The sequence below is a fragment of the Drosophila erecta genome, unplaced genomic scaffold, assembly GCF_003286155.1.
Source record: "Drosophila erecta strain 14021-0224.00,06,07 unplaced genomic scaffold, DereRS2 tig00000092-arrow-pilon, whole genome shotgun sequence".
Classification (NCBI taxonomy): domain Eukaryota; kingdom Metazoa; phylum Arthropoda; class Insecta; order Diptera; family Drosophilidae; genus Drosophila; species Drosophila erecta.
In genome coordinates this window covers 4,245,268-4,262,548 of record NW_020825207.1, presented here as the reverse complement: position 1 = coordinate 4,262,548, position 17,281 = coordinate 4,245,268, and the positions used below count along the sequence as shown (strand labels likewise).

At 40.2% G+C, this 17,281-nt stretch overlaps 2 protein-coding genes across 6 annotated transcripts; both read right to left on the bottom strand.

The window, feature by feature from the left end:
* Positions 1–388: 388 nt before the first annotated feature.
* Positions 389–9,537, bottom strand: LOC6546862 (protein quiver). Of its 2 annotated transcripts, none has more exons than XM_015156096.2 (7): positions 8,889–9,537; positions 7,432–7,526; positions 7,303–7,379; positions 6,653–6,700; positions 4,901–4,953; positions 4,738–4,831; positions 389–4,575 (listed from the first exon to the last, which is right to left on the bottom strand). In XM_015156096.2, the coding sequence occupies exons 3-7, from the start codon at positions 7,349–7,351 to the stop codon at positions 4,352–4,354; spliced, it is 468 nt and encodes a 155-aa protein (XP_015011582.1). In that variant the 5' UTR covers positions 7,352–7,379; positions 7,432–7,526; positions 8,889–9,537; the 3' UTR covers positions 389–4,351. The 2 variants fall into 2 exon arrangements, with proteins under 2 accessions (XP_015011582.1, XP_001976058.1); XM_001976022.3 differs by lacking the exon at positions 6,653–6,700 and adding an exon at positions 5,880–5,936.
* A 160-nt stretch (positions 9,538–9,697) lies between these two features.
* On the bottom strand, positions 9,698–15,664 carry LOC6546863 (aquaporin AQPcic). 4 transcript variants are annotated; one of them, XM_001976023.3, is made up of 6 exons: positions 15,464–15,664; positions 11,970–12,040; positions 11,726–11,881; positions 11,523–11,666; positions 10,428–10,850; positions 9,698–9,986 (listed from the first exon to the last, which is right to left on the bottom strand). In XM_001976023.3, the coding sequence occupies exons 2-6, from the start codon at positions 12,003–12,005 to the stop codon at positions 9,951–9,953; spliced, it is 795 nt and encodes a 264-aa protein (XP_001976059.1). In that variant the 5' UTR covers positions 12,006–12,040; positions 15,464–15,664; the 3' UTR covers positions 9,698–9,950. The 4 variants fall into 4 exon arrangements, with proteins under 4 accessions (XP_001976059.1, XP_015011581.1, XP_026835880.1 ...); XM_015156095.2 differs by lacking the exon at positions 9,698–9,986 and having other exon boundaries at positions 10,365–10,850; XM_026980079.1 differs by lacking the exons at positions 9,698–9,986; positions 15,464–15,664 and adding an exon at positions 14,880–14,933 and having other exon boundaries at positions 10,365–10,850.
* Positions 15,665–17,281: the final 1,617 nt, after the last annotated feature.

Genomic DNA, 17,281 nt, shown 5'->3' with positions numbered 1-17,281 from the left:
GTCGCATGCATACATTTGGATTGCCGGGGCCCAGCTGCATTTATTTATTTGTTGTTAATTTACGCAGCCCCAAATCACCAGGTGCCCAGCTAGTGGTGGGCAAATTATTCGGAGTGCTCAGGCGCTAGTGCATTTCGCCCGGACTATCGAAAAGACTCGCCATTGCGTTAGCGGCAGAGATGTGCTAACGCGTGGGTTGTAACATTCGGAATTTACAAAATGTTTCTTTAATTGTGCAATTTTGTAATTTGAATGCTTCGCTGCGCGACCGACCAAAAGTGATGAAGAAAGGCTTGTTTTTGAATGTGCTGAACAATTTGTTGCTTTATTTTTGTGCTGGTTGGCTTAGCATTTTACTTGCATACAAATAATAACTTCACTTTATAACTTCGTTTAAATGCTTTTTTTTTATTATAATCTCTTACAAGGCTTTTCGTACTCGCTGTTTTGCTTAACTTTGTTTATTTGCTGGTTACAATGTCTTGCTAGCTTTAAAGGTGCTCGTTGACTTAAGGTTTGCTCAATTTGTTTTCGAATACACTTAAAATAGACTCGCTACTCCTTAAAAATTTCTTGCTATAATGCTGATTTGGCCAAGCGATTTTGAATGGAGGGGAGATCGGTAACTTGGTATCGGTATGTTGGTATTTGTCCAGCAAAGCGAGTTGGAAGCACCTGCTTAGTAAAAAGAAAGCCTCAAAGCCTTATTCTTGAAAAGCCCCAAGCAGAAGAAGCTTGATTTGCCAAGATCCCGCGCCGATCCTCCAACGGTTTTTTCAGCTGCCTTACGATCCTTAGTTCTTTTTGGGTTCAGGTTGGATCGCTCATGCGATCATAATTCACAATCATTTTTGGGGGAATGGCCGCACGGACGTTCACAATTACAGTTTGGGGCGGCGACCGCCTGTGGCCAAAAGCGATTTTTATTGGGTAATACTCGCCGGTGACAGGCGGCTGCCGATTTTCATTTCATTTTCTACCCTCGACGTTTCAGATGCTCGGCAATGCACGCGCGCCTGCCGCCCACAAAGTGCGAAAATGCCTTTTTCGAGTGGCATTGATTTTCCATCAATAGTATTGCGTGGCACTTGTGGCGCGGCTGTCGCGGCATTGCGACCACTGTGGCATGGATTGCGATGGCGTACATGATGAAAAACATAGTCAGACAGTGGTGTCGTATGTGAAAAAGCACCATTTCCGTGGGTGGCTGTGGGTGGTGGGCGTGGCGCAGCTGCGAGAGAGGGAAGCTGTGTCTCTCTGTCGCGCCTGCGCAACCTTGTTGGTGGTGGAACGGAGTGGCGTGCGCAGGGGGAGGGCTTTTCTATTAGTATTTGCGCATATAAAACATAAGCTTAACGTATTTAAATGAAAAAAACAAAATCATCTTAGCCGCATTTCGAGAAATTCCTGCGCACGCCACTGGTGGAATTTTGGGCGCGTGCGCCACTTGGCGTGGTGAGTTGGGGTGAAATGGTGATTTGAGGTGAGTGGCGGGAAGTACTAGATGTGTGCGTGGTGAGCTGGCTGAGGTGTAAAGAGAATTTAAAATCTGAATTATCTGCTATTTTCAAGATGGATAAATCGAAACCGAAAACTAAACCATAACTCAAATGAAAACATAAAAGCGTCTGCTGATTCTTCTAGAGAGTTGGTTTTGTGGGCTTTTTGTGTCTCATTGGTTTTATCTCATTTCCTTGCAATATTCATCAACCAATACCAATCACTTAAGTTAGCATTTCGCTATATTGGTAAGATCTTTGATATTAATTTAGTGCTTTTTGTATTGTGAGGAATCTATGGATGTGAAGCTAAGGCCCAGCATTATTGGGCTGTTCAAACGGATTTAATATTTTTTTTGGTTCAAAAACGCGCCTACAAGTAGTAAAAATTCACCATTGGTTTATAGTATATTCATGAGTCGTTTGTTGTGTGTTTCTCTAAGTGCATAGCTAATTTTGTAACTGTATCGTCTTTTCTGTATATTTTTCGCTAACATTCAGTGAGTGTATCTGTGATTTTGTGTACTCTTAAAGATTTTTTAGTATATGCTACAGGTGTGGCTCTAGTGAGAGAGTTCTATGTGGTTTCTGTTTTGGAAGAAAGTTAGTAAAAAGATTCTTAGGATCAAAGTTAGTTGTTATAAGAGTGAAAGATAATTGAACAGATAGAAAGATATACAGAGAGATAGAGGAGATACAGAGAAAGAGAAATAGAGAGTATGTAGGCGCTGAGATAGATGTTGGAACTACAAAAAGTACTAAATTAAAATATGTTATTTTTTGCACTACAAAATCCGTGTGTTTCTTTTTAAGTTCATTGCCTTTTTCGATTTATGTATTTTGTTTAAACTTTCGAACGCATTAACCGTCAATCAATCAATCAAATACTGGTTATAAGAATATTGTCAACATTCACAAACCAAAATCGTTAGGATATTTGTGGTTAAAATATATAAGTTTATCTGTAATCGAACAAACCAACATACCAGGAAAGCGAGAAAAAATACAAATACAAACTAAAGAACGATTGGTGTAAACATTGCATAGGTAAGTTTTCGCTAAGTGTTTGGGGTTTCTGGAGCGGGAGGGAGGCTGGAGGGTGCTGGATCGGGGAAGGAGTGAAAGTGTGTATGTGAACCACCAAGATAGGCCGGCTAAAATCCGATATCCCATCCATCTACGAGTGAGGCAAGATCGAACTAAGAAAACGGTGCGCAACTGTACTTGACTTTTTGATTTTAGTATGTTTTTTCTTGGCTTGTGACTTACCTGTGCCCAAGCAACGAATTTAGTTCTCATGCTTCCCTGTTGGACGGATACGGATTTTCTATTGTTTTTTTGTTAGTTTTTGGTAAGCATTTTAAAACTAAAGCCAAGTCTAGGTTAAGTATTGTACAAATGCGTGGGCAAAAGTGCACGATTGTTGAAAAGTTGGTTAAGTGAGTAGTAGCAAGTAGATAAAGCAAATTTAAGCTAAAAAGTAACAGCAACGGTTGAGAGTAAATTTTGCTAGAAATATACGTATGGTAAAAATGGTTGTTTATTAGCCAATCTTCAATTATACAAATGAAAAGGTTTACGCTTAGAATACAAAACTTCAAGTCGAATACTCTAGTCGAGATGATAATCATAACTATTCATTCATAATATTAATTCAAATTCGAAAAATTTAAATAATAAACTATATAAGCTATAATTCCGATTCGATTCGTTTTAAAACTATCACTAGCATGAATGAGAATTGATTCAATTTCAATTTCACAATGAGGGATACGGGTTATTTACGGTTCTAGGGCTTGGGATCGGAATTGGGAACTGGGGGTTCTACTTACAATCTAATTATCACTTGTTAACATAAACCAAAGGGACCAGGGTGATTGGTACTTTATACAGTTTGGTGCTGGTGGCAGGTTCTACTCTAAGATCGATAGGTCACCAAAGCTCGGTCTCATTGTTGCTTCGGTACGTGATATGATGCGTGGGATTTTAGTTGGTTTTGGTGTCCAAGCGAGAACCGAGAGTACAGCTTAATGGCTAAGATCTAGGATACAGAGTATTAACAACAAAGTAACGTATTATGCATTATGGAGTTATCCTCCGACTTTGGAATAAACAAGATGAGCAAATGTTCCACTTGGTAACTGCAATACTTTTGGGATGAACTTGATGTTTTTTGGGGCTGGCTATGTACACAGTGTGTCTGGGGTCGAGTTATTCCAAGTTTACATATGATTAGACAAATGTTCAAAGTAAGTCTATTAACGAATTAAAGTGTGAATCGATTACTGGCTTTGGTTTTAGGTTTATCCCTCTGTTCGGGGCATTTACAAATGTAAGTAACAACGAAATCAAAATGTAATAACCACTACGATTCCTACTTAAGCGCTACATGCTTCAGCTTTAGCATCAACAACATGCAATTCAAATACCGAGTACGAGTACTGTGATTCGATTCGGATTCGGATTCGACTTCGATGCGATTCGATTGAACTCGCATCTCAAGAACTCTGTGCATCCCAAGCTCGCTTAGGGTGTGTTTACTGTGTGTGATAGAGAAATAGAGAAAGCCTTCTGTCTTTGGAAGCTTTGGTATGCATTCACATTCCGTAGATTGGCTTTTCGAGTCTTCGCTTGATGCTGATCGAAGCAACTCGAAGTCCGACCTTTGCAGACTGTGCTCCAAAACAAATCAATCGTAACTGTTATCGTAATCAAAATCAAATCAATCTACAAATCATACGCTTAGATAGAGAGAGGAAGAGAGATAGTGAGTGTGTAGGGTTTTCACTGGCTGTGTTGTATGTTCTGTATGTTCTGAGTATGTGGATTTCTGTGGGTGAGCCTAACACTTTCTATCTGCTGAGCAATTGACCCATTAGCCAAGACACTGCCACTGCGATGGGTATGAGATGCAGCTGGCAACCATTAGTGTGTAAATTTTTACTAGAATTGCACATATCTTCCTCACAAAAGCACATATGTCCATTGCCTGAACTTTCCATCATGCACACGTGATCGACCATGAATAAATTGATCTGTAACTGTGACGTACACATGCGTCGCACCACCTCGTACGCTGAAAGAGAGAGCGAGAGAAGAGAGAAAGAGACGGCGAAACGCACACACAAGGGTTACGATCAATCAGTCAAAGGATAATCAATTGACAGTGGGCAGACATCTAGGTACAGTCACGTCCCAAGTCCGGGGTACAGTTGTGTCGGGGCTGCTAAGTACTCACGTGATCTCTGATGCCGCACCATTTTCACGCAGCAACCGTTGCAGGTCATTAAGGGAGGTTGGTCCCTTGGTAGGGCCGTATAGTTGAAGGGATCCTGCATAATTACAAAAAGTATCATTTTAATACACTATACATAGTCCGCATCCATTGTTTTTATCACTACCTTGCAGCGGGCATCTGTCCAGGAGTCGCACTCATAGCAGTAAATCGATCGCGCTATATGAAAAGATATCTCGTTATTATCAACTTTCGATCATAGTACGCTACTCTGCTGATCTTCGGACTACTTGGTTAGGTTTAGGTTAGGTTAGTTTGGGTACAGGAATGCCAGAACGTGCAACATACAAAAGCATGCCAAGAGTTGCCAACGCAAACAAACAGCAGGCAGAAAACATTTATCGATATAAATTCTTTCCAAATGTTGAACAACAATTTTTTCTCACTGAAATACATTGCAAAGAAATATGTACAAAACAGAATACACATTGATGTCTTAGGATGTACTAGGGTTCTATTTTATGAAAAAGTGTCATTTAAAGCATGCACGCACTCTCCCATATGAAGTATACAGGCATACAGAGGTAAATATAATGTAAATATCGTTATTCCGGGTATAGTTTGTTTCAGATCTTTGACCTGTTTGATGATCTTTGATTCTAAAGAAGCTATTTTGTTCCGAAACTCCCTTTACCACAGACTTTAACCTCATTTAATGAATTTTTAGAGGGTAGTACGAATATTAAACTGAATAAAGAATGCCGAATGGATGTCGAAAAGCTTTTGTGCCAAACAAACTAGGGAAAAAGTGCAAACGAAAGATAGGTGAAGTTAGGAAAAAGGTAATGGGGATGCCCCAAAGAACTGAATGGATATTGGTGGCATAGCTTTAGGAGTAGAGGAGATAGCCTTAATCTATCGGCAGATCGAGCTTTGAATACGAAAACGATAAGATCTTGAGTAACACTGATAATCCAAAAATATTTCTTATTCATGGCGAACTCGAAATAAACCGACTCGAGTTAGTTAGAAATAGATTGTACATATACTTATGCATGACTCTTATTTTTTTTATATTTTGGCAAAAAGGTAATCGATGGGTTTAAGCAAAAGGTTTCTGGTTTGGAAAGGCAATGGACTCATACTTTGACATTCGGCTGAGGTCTGCGGAATCCATATGAAAGTTAGAAATCCGATAACGGCTGCAAATAAATAATGGAAGAGAGAGAGCAAAGTAGAAGTGGGCAGTAGAAGGAGCACAAACCAAAGATACAAAATCAAGGGGCTTGGGTTTTAATTGGGCACCAGACTATGCCCCGTGCCAGGTACAGTTGATCCCTCAGCTTGTTCCGATTCCGCATTTCCCCGAGCAAGCACAACTGTACCTGTCATTGAGTTATCAGCTGACTTTGGGTAAGTTTGAGGGGAAAACAGTAGTAGTTGGTGGGTGAAATGTTAACACTACACACGTTGGGAATTACGTTTACACCGCACACAAGGTTCCGATGCCATTCGACTCCACCGCCTTCTCAAATATGAACATTACCAAGGTGACAGTGTTGTATAAGGCAAAGAGGAAAGACTTTTTACAAATTACGTTTACATATTGGTGTTAACTTCACTGCAAATCAAGACGCATACGTGTTGTTGTTGGATGTGACCAGGAATATGCAATATATATGGGTGGATAGAATGTATAGAGTACAGACAGCTGCTTACAGTCGATATAAAACGGCATTTACAATCAACGGCACGTACGAAACGAAACCAGAAATGAAAACCAAACCAAACTCAAATCGAACGCAACAATTGCTTTTCACGTTTTTACAGGGGATTATTTTCTTTTTAGATTAGTACAAAAACTGAAGGCAATTCTGTTCAAATCGAATGGGGAAATCATACGCAAAACGAAACTTACTTGGAAAACAATTATCGGTGGTAGCGAATTTTGCCAATGCCAAAAAAACTATATGTATTTTTTGTTACCGATGGAAAATGAAAAATAAAAATAATGTAAAAAATGTTTTCAATCAAATTCAATTGAATTGTTAATGGCTTAGCAGCTAAACAAATGAAAATCAATCATCTCGGTGCCTCATCTAAACAATTTCAATTCGATCGATCAGCTTGCTCTTGAATGGAACTCACCAACTTATTCACATTAATGCGGTTCTTTTTACTTAGTGTGTATAATAAAATATTGTATAAATATATATGTTTTTGGAACTGTAAGTTGAAAATATCCTTGCGGAATTCGTTTCCTCGAAAAAATCGAAATCAACATTTTCTTTCTTGTTTTCCCTACACTACACCCTCTGTTTGTTTTATTACTGATGAAGCAAATATATATCGTTATCCACTAAATTCTTTGAACTGTGCTGGAATCTAATTTTATGTCCCATAAAGCAGCGAGAAATTATGCTGGCCATTCGGTTTCATATTCGGCATTTGTTTATCACTCAATTCGAAAAGGTGTTGACCTTTGTTCATTAATATTTGATGATCATTTCTCGGACTAAAACTGAGTGCTTGTTGATGTGTGTGAGGATGGATGAGTGAAGGGTTTACCTGTTAATACCAACAGCCAATTGCCAACTGCATTTCTCTGCGTCCACATCTTGCCGCTTTTCCGCCTTTCCACCCACCTGGAATGATTTATTTAATAATCTTTTTAATGTCTTATCAACTGCTGCTTACTTGGAGTGGGCCAAATATAACTCAGTTTATACTGTATGCTGTCTGCAGTTTGCACTCACTTCCTGTTCCTGTAGCCAAGCATTATAATGCCGTCACTAAAAGTAATTATTAGTCATATAAAAATTCAATTTAAATAATTTATTTAAATATTTATAATATCTTAAATTCACGGTTTCTTAAGCAGAACTTTTTTCCCGTCCGTATGTTATTTTATTTATTTATATATGCCTAAATTTGACTTACAGAAATTCCAGCAAGTTTTCCCCCGAACGTGTCCTATTTTAAGTCCCCAGTGTTTTCCCACAATAGCATGGGATGCACAAAGATTAACACTTTCCCGAACTGTGACCAACTCTGGTTTCCCAACTTTTATGGCGCGTTAATGGTGCACACGGGCGAGGGTCGACCCATGAGTTTCGATGAGTTGATTTGTGGCGATGCTTTAAGTTGCCACGGAACAGCCTCACATGCGTACGTCAATATGACAATCTGAATATGTGGCGTATATATAGACCGCATAGATATAAGTGGATCAAAAACATGGCTCTAAAAATAGAGTGGCACAACCTCTAATAAGTGTTCTAGGTCAATGGGTGTGAGTGTTGGTGTTCAAGTCATGGCTGCTGCTGATGTCAATGGTTTCTGGGCACCCTGGGATTGACCGGCGTTTCCGATGCTCACCATGTGGTATGTCATATCATATCTTTCGAATTTCACACGCCGCTCTGCACTTTACACACTTTTTGTTCGCTTTGGCTGAATTTATTGTGGCATTTTTTGCATTGAACTTTGGCAAAGTGTCAAAATACTGCGAGGGCGGGCGAACAGAAAAGCGAGCGGAGCGCAGACCAAACTATTTATATTTATATGTATGCCACTGCTAAGAATATTCTTTAGGCGAGTGAAAACCGCTGGGGATAACTGACTAATTGGTACCTATTGGTAGTGCGGTTGCTATAGTTTTTAAGTACGAAATGCTGACCCATTTACTTATAACCCTGCGAGATTTAATCCAATAGACTTTAAGTACTTAAATGAGTTAAATGCTGATATTGATGTATACATCCATTGACATCCATTGATCTGCCAACTAATATGCCCCTTGATATCGGGGAGCATTAAACTAGCGCCGTCCATCGATCTTTTCAGGTTAAGGTTTTGGCTTGCCTCCTACCAATTTAGAACAAAGTCTTGCCACCATGGAAGCCACTAAGCAAACTACACTGCACTAAAGCTAGTAGAATGTGGTATTTCACTGGTATTTGGGTCAAATTGTGGTGCCCGTGCAACAAGTGTTCGCAATGCCACCCTTTTAGCGATGATTATAGCTGCCGATCACATTTCTGGCCATTCATCAAGTTTTAATGGCTCTAACGAGCTAATTGCACAGTGGGTCAAATGCAGAGCAGGGCTTCAAGTGGCCTATTTTTAGACCTTTGCACCGCTTAAGTACTTGCCTTTAATGCCAGTTACTACTGGCCAACTGAATTGGAGTCCTCGTTCATGTTTGACTGCCTGGCTGCTTTCGGTGGCCCAGACACACGCGAGTATTGATTTTGTGTGGTGTGTTTACACGACGCTGCAGCCTCTCCACTTTCCCAGCACTTTCCGCTTTTCCTTTCCCTTCGTTTCACGCTTTTCCGGGTCGGTTGGGTCGCTGTTTCATAAGGTGTTGCCGATTCTCGAATCGATGGGCCAGCTTAACTTGGCCAACTTGTGCTCTTAGCCTTACCGAGGTCTGCTGCAATTTGCATTCGACCCTCGCCGTGGTCTCGGTCGCTTTTCCGTCGATTGGTGACTTTTCCCTCACTGCTTTGCTATTGATTTGGCCCACAACACTTAGTGCATCGCTTCGCCTTGATTTTCCACTGGCTCTTCAATTAACCGTGCACACTTGCCAATCATTTAATTCACTAAGTCGAATAATTTAACAATTGTTGAACAATAAGTTGTGGCCAATTTGTGTCGATGGCCTTTTTTATTTGTTAATTTTGTAATTTATTTAGCAGGTCACACGCAACGACATTGCCAACGGCGGAGACGACTGCGGATTTTCCGATTTTCCCTTAACGCTTTTTGACAGTTTTGGCGCATGACGCTTTTGCCGTATGCTGCCACGGAGCTTTTCCGCATAGCGAGTGTTGGAAAACTCGGCCGGAAAAGCTCACAGCATAAGCTTTTCCTGGCGCTCTTTTCGAAGTTGAAAAACCAAGACAAATTTCAGCTAGTCATCAAGACAATATTTTCCAATGCAATAACACATGTATTTCAGTTACTGATTTCCACTTTATTGTGAACGCTTGAGAGTACAAGTAATGTTGTTGTCGACTTTAGGGCAGCTTACACATTAAATATTAGTTAGTTGAAAATGAACTTTCCATGAATAAATACATAAATACACACGAACGTAGAAGAACACGACATGGGCATGTTAGACACTGAAATGAATGGATTAAGCAAACAGATCTCATCTGAAACAGATCTGTTCCCAGATTCGAGTCGCATAGGATTCCTTATATCTAGGCGTAGTCGCGGGCTCCCTCCAGTTTGCGCATCTGCAAATAAACAAATTGCCATAATAAACATTTAGTTGGCTAAATAAACAGGGATGCAAACCGATCGAGATGGTGGACGGGTTCGGTGGATAGGATTGAAGATTTTCTAAACCAATGCTAGCGGTTCACAAAAGCGGCTTAGATTTTTAGAGATTTGCGTGCAGGTCGTATAGCTTTAGTATACGAATATCTGCTGCTAAAGCGATAGAACATAACACATTTAAAAGTAATAGTTTAGCGAGATATGGACAAATGGTTCGGGTTGCGATTCGGTTTGCATGCCTGAAATCAAGTAATTTGGGAGTATTTACAATGCAAGTGTGAGTGAGTGTTTGTGTGTGTGTGTGATGGGTGTGTCTGTGTGTGTGTGTAATGGGTGGGTGGGATCACTGATCAGTAGAAGGACTCCTCGCTCCAGGCGCTTATCAACCTGACTCTCACCTCGCGTTCATCGGCGTGCGTTCGGTACTTCTCGGACGCCTCGTTCGCCTTCGGCACGGGCTTCGCCTCCAGGACCTGGGTGTAGAGCAGGGCGGCTGCCACGCCCCCCAGCACAGGTCCCACCCAGTACACCCAATGCGATGCCCAGATGTCGGTGGCAAAGGCGGTGCCCACGGTGCGAGCGGGATTCATGCTGGCCCCGGTGTACCGAATGGTGCCCAAGTGGCCCAGGGTCACCGCCATTCCGATGGCCAGTGGCGCCGTGTAGCGGGAGTCCGGCTTGTGGGGATCGCAGGCCCCAAACACGACGAGCACCAGCAGGAGTCCCAGGAAGAACTCGATTCCCAGGCCCTGCAGCTCGGTGATGTTGGGCGCCAGGGAGGTGTGACCCAGGCCATTGTAATAGTCCTGATCGATGAGAATCTATGGGTTGGGTGCACAGAAAATGTTAGATAAATGTTACATTAATTCGAAAAAGAAATTTGTATTCTAATGCATAATTTATTGCAAACTGCTGTAACGCATTTGTTTTTTAGTTGACTCATTTTAGGGAGCTTTGCCCTCTGTTGAATTATCCGCTCATTGAAATGTTTAGCTTTGTTTTTATAAAACTAATCCAGAAAATGCGAGTGTTTGATCAAGGCACTTCACTCATCGCCCTTGCCTACATACTTGACATTGACATATATGTATGTTATACTTCAAATCGACGTAGCCGTATCATTTATCCACTCAACGAAAGAAAGCTGTGGTCAAAACACAAGTCATTTTTGACCGCAAGCGGATGTGGGGCAATCAAGAACTTAATAACATGTATGTACATGTGTGAGGCATTTTGAGTAAGCGAGATAATTTTACATTTTTGTTTATATACAACTTGCAACCTTTTGCAAGCTCAAAGTTCTTATCGAATGAATGTTTAAGAAAATAGTGCAAAAGTTTATTTGAACTGATCCATTGAACTGAATACCTGTATTCACTTTTTTGAAAACTGGGTGACGAATTCAAAAGGAAATTGGCTAGTTTCGTTGAGTACTTTGTTGAGTACTATATATTAGTATTGATTTCACTGAGACATGTGCATGTAATGCCTACCTTAACCGCTGCAGTTCCAGCAATGGCACCCAAGCACTGGAAAACCACGTAGAAAAAGGCTCTGATCAAGCTAATTCGTCCTGCGACCAACATTCCAGCGGTAACGGCAGGATTCACATGGCCGCCACTCAAGTGGCCCACAATCTGCAAGGAAACATAGTTATGAGTAATGTCGCAGTTAAAACAGCACCTGGGGAACCCACCGTGATGGCCATGAAGATGGCCAGGCCGAAAGCCAGGGCCTTGAAGGTGCCATCCTCGATTTGGGTGCATGCACCGCAGGCAAAGAAATTGAGGATCAGATTGCCCAGGAACTCTCCAATCAGCGCCTGCCACAATCGCAGCTCCTTGGATTTCAGCTGGAATGCACATAAAAAGGTAGGTAATTAGCTTACTCAATGTTATTATCATCTAGTATTTCCTTTAAACTTTGAACTCCGAACTCACCTCATTGAGACCCAGCGAGTACTCGAACTTTCCCATCTTCTTGGCTTCGCTTTCCAACTAAAACTGACGGACTGAAAGAAAACAGGGAAAATCAGCGAACGATGTGTGGTAGTTAATGCAAATGGCAATCCAAAATGCAAATGGATATGTGTTTGAAAATGGACGTGGACAATTCTCAGACTCGAGCAGGTATTTAGCCGCTTTTATCACTCATTTAAGGTGCGATATTGTTTTGGCCTTTGCTGACAGCCTAACAATCTGCATTTCCGCTGCAATTGTCTCGTTGCCTAATTGGCCGACACTTTTGCCTGTTCGCCAATTGGAAAAGTCCCAGTTTTGCAATTCAGTCAGAAAATGTCAGTGCCAAAAATGTTCAAGCTTTATCCGAGTGTCGTGAAATGTGGGTAACTGGAGGCAATCCTCCTCTTAACTCGACGACACCCATCTTATCGGCAATTGCAGCTGCAAGTGAGACTATATTTAAGCAAACAAAGTGTATAATATTTAATTGGCAACGAGTCATAAAAGCGCGATAAATATTTGAGCACAACGCCGTCGGAAGAGGGAACAGCACACTCGAATGAGTGTTTAACCGGCGGTTAAGGGGTATCAGAGGGTCGAGTTGCTAGGCCTGTTTTAGAGTGTTCTAGAGTGGCATCAGTGGAAAGCGTTTGCTTTGCTCTGCTTATTTGGCGCAATGCGGTCACGAACAGGCCAAAAATGGGCTAAGACTGGTTGACCATGCCCCCACACAGTGAACATCAAGAGCTTCAAAACATATGTACATATATATAAATTAATTTATATTGCATATATCACGTTGAATATTCCATTTGTAATCAATCAGTGGAGCGCCCAATGTAAATTCCCATTTTGTATGCTCGCAAATCTGAGTACTTACATTTCTAATGCAATCTTAATGAATTTCGTGTTTCATTTGCGTCATCTACGAGTAGGAGTATGAGCCCCTATCGATATCAGCCAATAGACTCAAGTGCTGTGATATGAAAACGCGAGTTCCATTGCTTAATTGAGGTGCAGGGGGCGCTGGATGGCAGATAGTAATTGAGTTGACTTAAGGTTGGGCCCACGGATCAGTGGAATGCCTGCAATGGAGCAAAAATCTGCCCACACAACTAATTCCATTGACTGGCGGCTCAGGAAAAGTGGATGAAAAGCTGGGACTTCCAATATTTGTCATCGCCCGTTAATCATCCACTGTAAGTACAGATTGAGCGTGTAATTGTAATCTTTATTAGTTTCTATGAAATGCTTTAATTGGCCAGCTACTAACTGACATTCCATAGTGCGGACTCACAGTTGCTGATTATCTCTGTGGAGCTAATGGGAATGGTTAAATGGTGTGGAGCCTCGAGTTGCTGGATCCTCGAATGAAAATCTAAGCAATTAATCGGCTCTGATTAGAGTTTGCTTTGCGATTACTGTGGAGCACTATTTATGGATGATAAGCGTGTTTTATAATTGCAAACCCCATAGCCCAGTACCAATTCTGGAATTTTCAATAGCGCGTTAACAAATATGGCTATTTGGCCGTGTATGAGTGGGTCCGTGCCAATTCGCATAATAGCCGCACAATAAAGTAAAAGTTTGCTCAACAAATTAACACAAATGGCGAGAACAAAACCCACATAATTCACACAATTCACATAATTCGCACACCCAGCCAAGTCGAATGCATTTCAACGCATTTCTGGCTGATTTTCGTCATTCGAGGCATTTTTGTGACTTTTGAAACGTGTATGAACAACGGGTTCATGAACTTGAACTCACGCCGAATTCAATCGAAAGGCGGCGAAAAATGTGTTCCAATAAAGTGTAATTAAATGCAAATATTTAAGAATGTCGTTAAGAAACAGCGCCGCACACAAAGACATTCGTCACTAATTAAGAGCGATAAAAACGATGCAGATAATAATAAATATTTCGGGAATAAATATTTCGTTGCTGCGACTGATGAGCTAATATCTTTGAGTTTGCTTCCATGATGTATTTTCATGGACCCTGAAAGCGAGTACACAAATTATCTTGACCACCTTTCAAGTGATTTCGGTACTATTGCCGTTTTGAGTAGCATTTAGTGGCATCAAAGTGATTGCCAAGTAGTGATGTATTACCCATATGGTAGTCACCTGACATCTGCCTATTCTAGTGTTATTTCAAAAAGTTTAGTGACTATTAACTTTGGCTAAAATCAGGGAACATGTTTTCCTGTACTTGATTTTAATGCTCTTTTAATTGTTGTATGTGGGCTAGCCCCAATTGCGTTTGTCGGCTGACGATATAGACGTTTGCAATTGTTTGCCGCAACTTTGTCACTTAAAAAGCCATAAAACTTACTTAAGCCTTCAATTTGTATGCAACGCCGAGCGTGGAAGGGGCAGGAGTGATAAAAGTGGGGGAAAATCACATACACAGAAGCAATTGCAGAGTTAATAGCCCAAACTCCCACACGTGTTCGGGGCCACAGTGAAGCCCGGCTGTTGGCGGACAGGGCGTACCAATTACCACATCAGATTGCTGCGGTCAAACCATCAATCACAAGTGTCAGATGTGAAGCGAACTGAATGCCCCAAAGCTCTGTAAGCCCCATTACCCATTACCATATCATGGGATCATGGCATTGCCCTGCCTAATTAACAATTAGCCATTGAACACAATACCAAAAAATATAGAAATCTTAAAAGCTTAAACAGATCGCACGACCGCATCGTTTCACGCAACGCTGCTTTCAAAATAAAAGCACAATAAAATGTCCCAAAGTTGTGGGCACATTTTTAAATGCACATCTTTTGGCACGAAGACTATATATTCTATATTCGCGGCTTTTAATTACTCGAATCGCGCTGGCGGACTAAAGTAAAAATTGTACATAAATTGCTATATTTTTACGATTGACACATGCGGGGGCAGTCTAGCCCATTTCTGAAAAACAATAACAAGAGGAAGGCGATCAAAGTAGATTTGATGAATTGCGAAGGGAGGGGTAGAACAAAATGCAAAACGGTATTACAACATTAGTTTCAGTGCACAGGAAGAAATTAAGGTAAATATACTGCATGACTGCCTAACATGAAGAAAATTTAAGGTGTTACTATTTAACTATTCAAGCATGACTGAGATTCAAGTAATTAATAATATTAAATTCTAATTAAATATAAACAACTTGGAAAATTAAATCCCATTAATATAAAATTAAGTTTGAAAAAATTCCATTAAATATAAAAAACTCAGAAATAACCGACTTTCGATTGAAAAAAGTTTTTAAATTTTTTGTTTATTCCACTAGAAAAACGAAACAAATATATAAAACATTTTAAAACCCCTTATTATTCCAGGACATATGATTCGATTAGATCTGAACTCATTCAAAAAAGCATAATCATATATCGCTGGAATATTAATTTTTTTGATGTGCCCATTTTGAGTGGATGTTCTTCATGCAATTTCATGATCACTTTCAATTAGAAGTTTACCTTGTTTTGTTATTAGCTCACTTTGGCACCTTTGCACCTGCTTACGAACTTGGCTTAACGGCAACAACAACAACGGCAACAACAACAACAACCAACACCTAAACTTGCACTTAACAAATACTGAATTCAATTTGGCAGGAATTCCAGCTCACTCCTCCAGCGATCCGCGCACTTTGACTCGACGACAAAAACTGCGCGACCGCGTTTGGCAGCAAAAAGCCAAAGGCCCCAAAAACGGTGACGCAGAAAGAGAGCGGCGTACAAAGAGAGGGGAAAGAGAAAAGCCCATGCGAAGAGCGCACAGATTAACAAAATATTTATTAAATAATTAAGAGCTCAATAAAGCTTAAAACTAAGCATGTGTATTAACTGCATGCTAGATAAATGTGTAATTTATATTTAAAAAGAAATTCGTTTTCACGGGCTTTCGAAAATTCTTGCAATATAAGTTTAGTGTTAAGAAAAACAACTTATCTTTTACAGTTATAAGACTTTATAACCATAAAATCTTTATCGATGTATCCAAACTATCCAAACTTTAGAAAGGATATGAATTCGAAATTGCTTGGATGCGCGGGCGCACCGCTTGAAAACCCAACATAGCAGGCGCAGAAACTCACCACGCTCCACAACGGCCAGCCAAGACACAAACCCTGCGAAATTATTAATTTGAAAATTGCGACCAATCAGCTAATTTATGAACTGCAAATAGTTATTTAGGGGTAATATTTACACCCCCACCCATCATTCACGTCAGACAGTGACGCTTGCAGAAAAGTTTCCATTGCTTTTCGGTGTTCTTATCAAACAAATGGGCCCAGAAATCACAACCAATTTCTTTAATTAATTTAGTGTACGCCAAGCAGAGAAGACTGAACTTTTCCACGACATTTTGACGTAAGATCAAAATCACTTTATCTTTATTGGTGTTGTCTTCGACGTTTATTTTCCTTTTTAAATGAATAACTGGAAAATTGTGATCGCAGATCAGAAATCCAAGCACACTTTTATGAGGCCGCCATAAATGCGTTTGATTACAAATTTATGACTGTGAGCTTGGTGTAAAATAAAGAGTATTCGTATAATATAAGTACAATTTAAGAGTAGAAGTGACCGAGCGGGTGCACAGAAAACATTTTAATTATACAATGGGCCCAAAGTTTTGAATTTGTTCGTCATTTATATATTAAAAAATAGCTAAATATTCTTAAAAATGTATATAATTTAAAATTTGTGTATATAGTGCAGGGAGTGCAGGTGTTTTCCTGGTGTTTAAAAGTTTATGTCACGTCTTTTTTAGACTAGTGATTTTGGCTTAGATTAAGAGCATCACTTAGCATTATCTTAAGGCTTCTAGATTAGAAACGTTAAAGTAAGGAGTATGTGTACTTCACTAGTAGGTATATTTAAATAAAGGTTACTGATAACAGGAATGCGGATACGGGTACAAAAAACACGAGTCATGAGTGGGAATCAAGGCAAAGGCACAATCACACTTCTCTTCGAATCGGATTGATAACCTCCTCCTACTTAAATAAACGAATCATTTGCATTCAACTACCAAAGCTCGTAGTTCTTAATAGAAGTTCACAATTTGAATTTCATGTGTCACGGAAACTACAGAAATTTTGGGCTGTTTGATAATTGTGCTTATCATAAACGACGAATGTGTATGAAGTTGAATCATACATGTGGTTATATTTGTATGGACGGAGAAACAAACAAGTATAAATCATTTTCGCAACTCCCCTTAAATCATGACACACAAAATACTTGCCGTAGATCAAGATCCTTTCTGATTTACATGAAGCAAAAAGA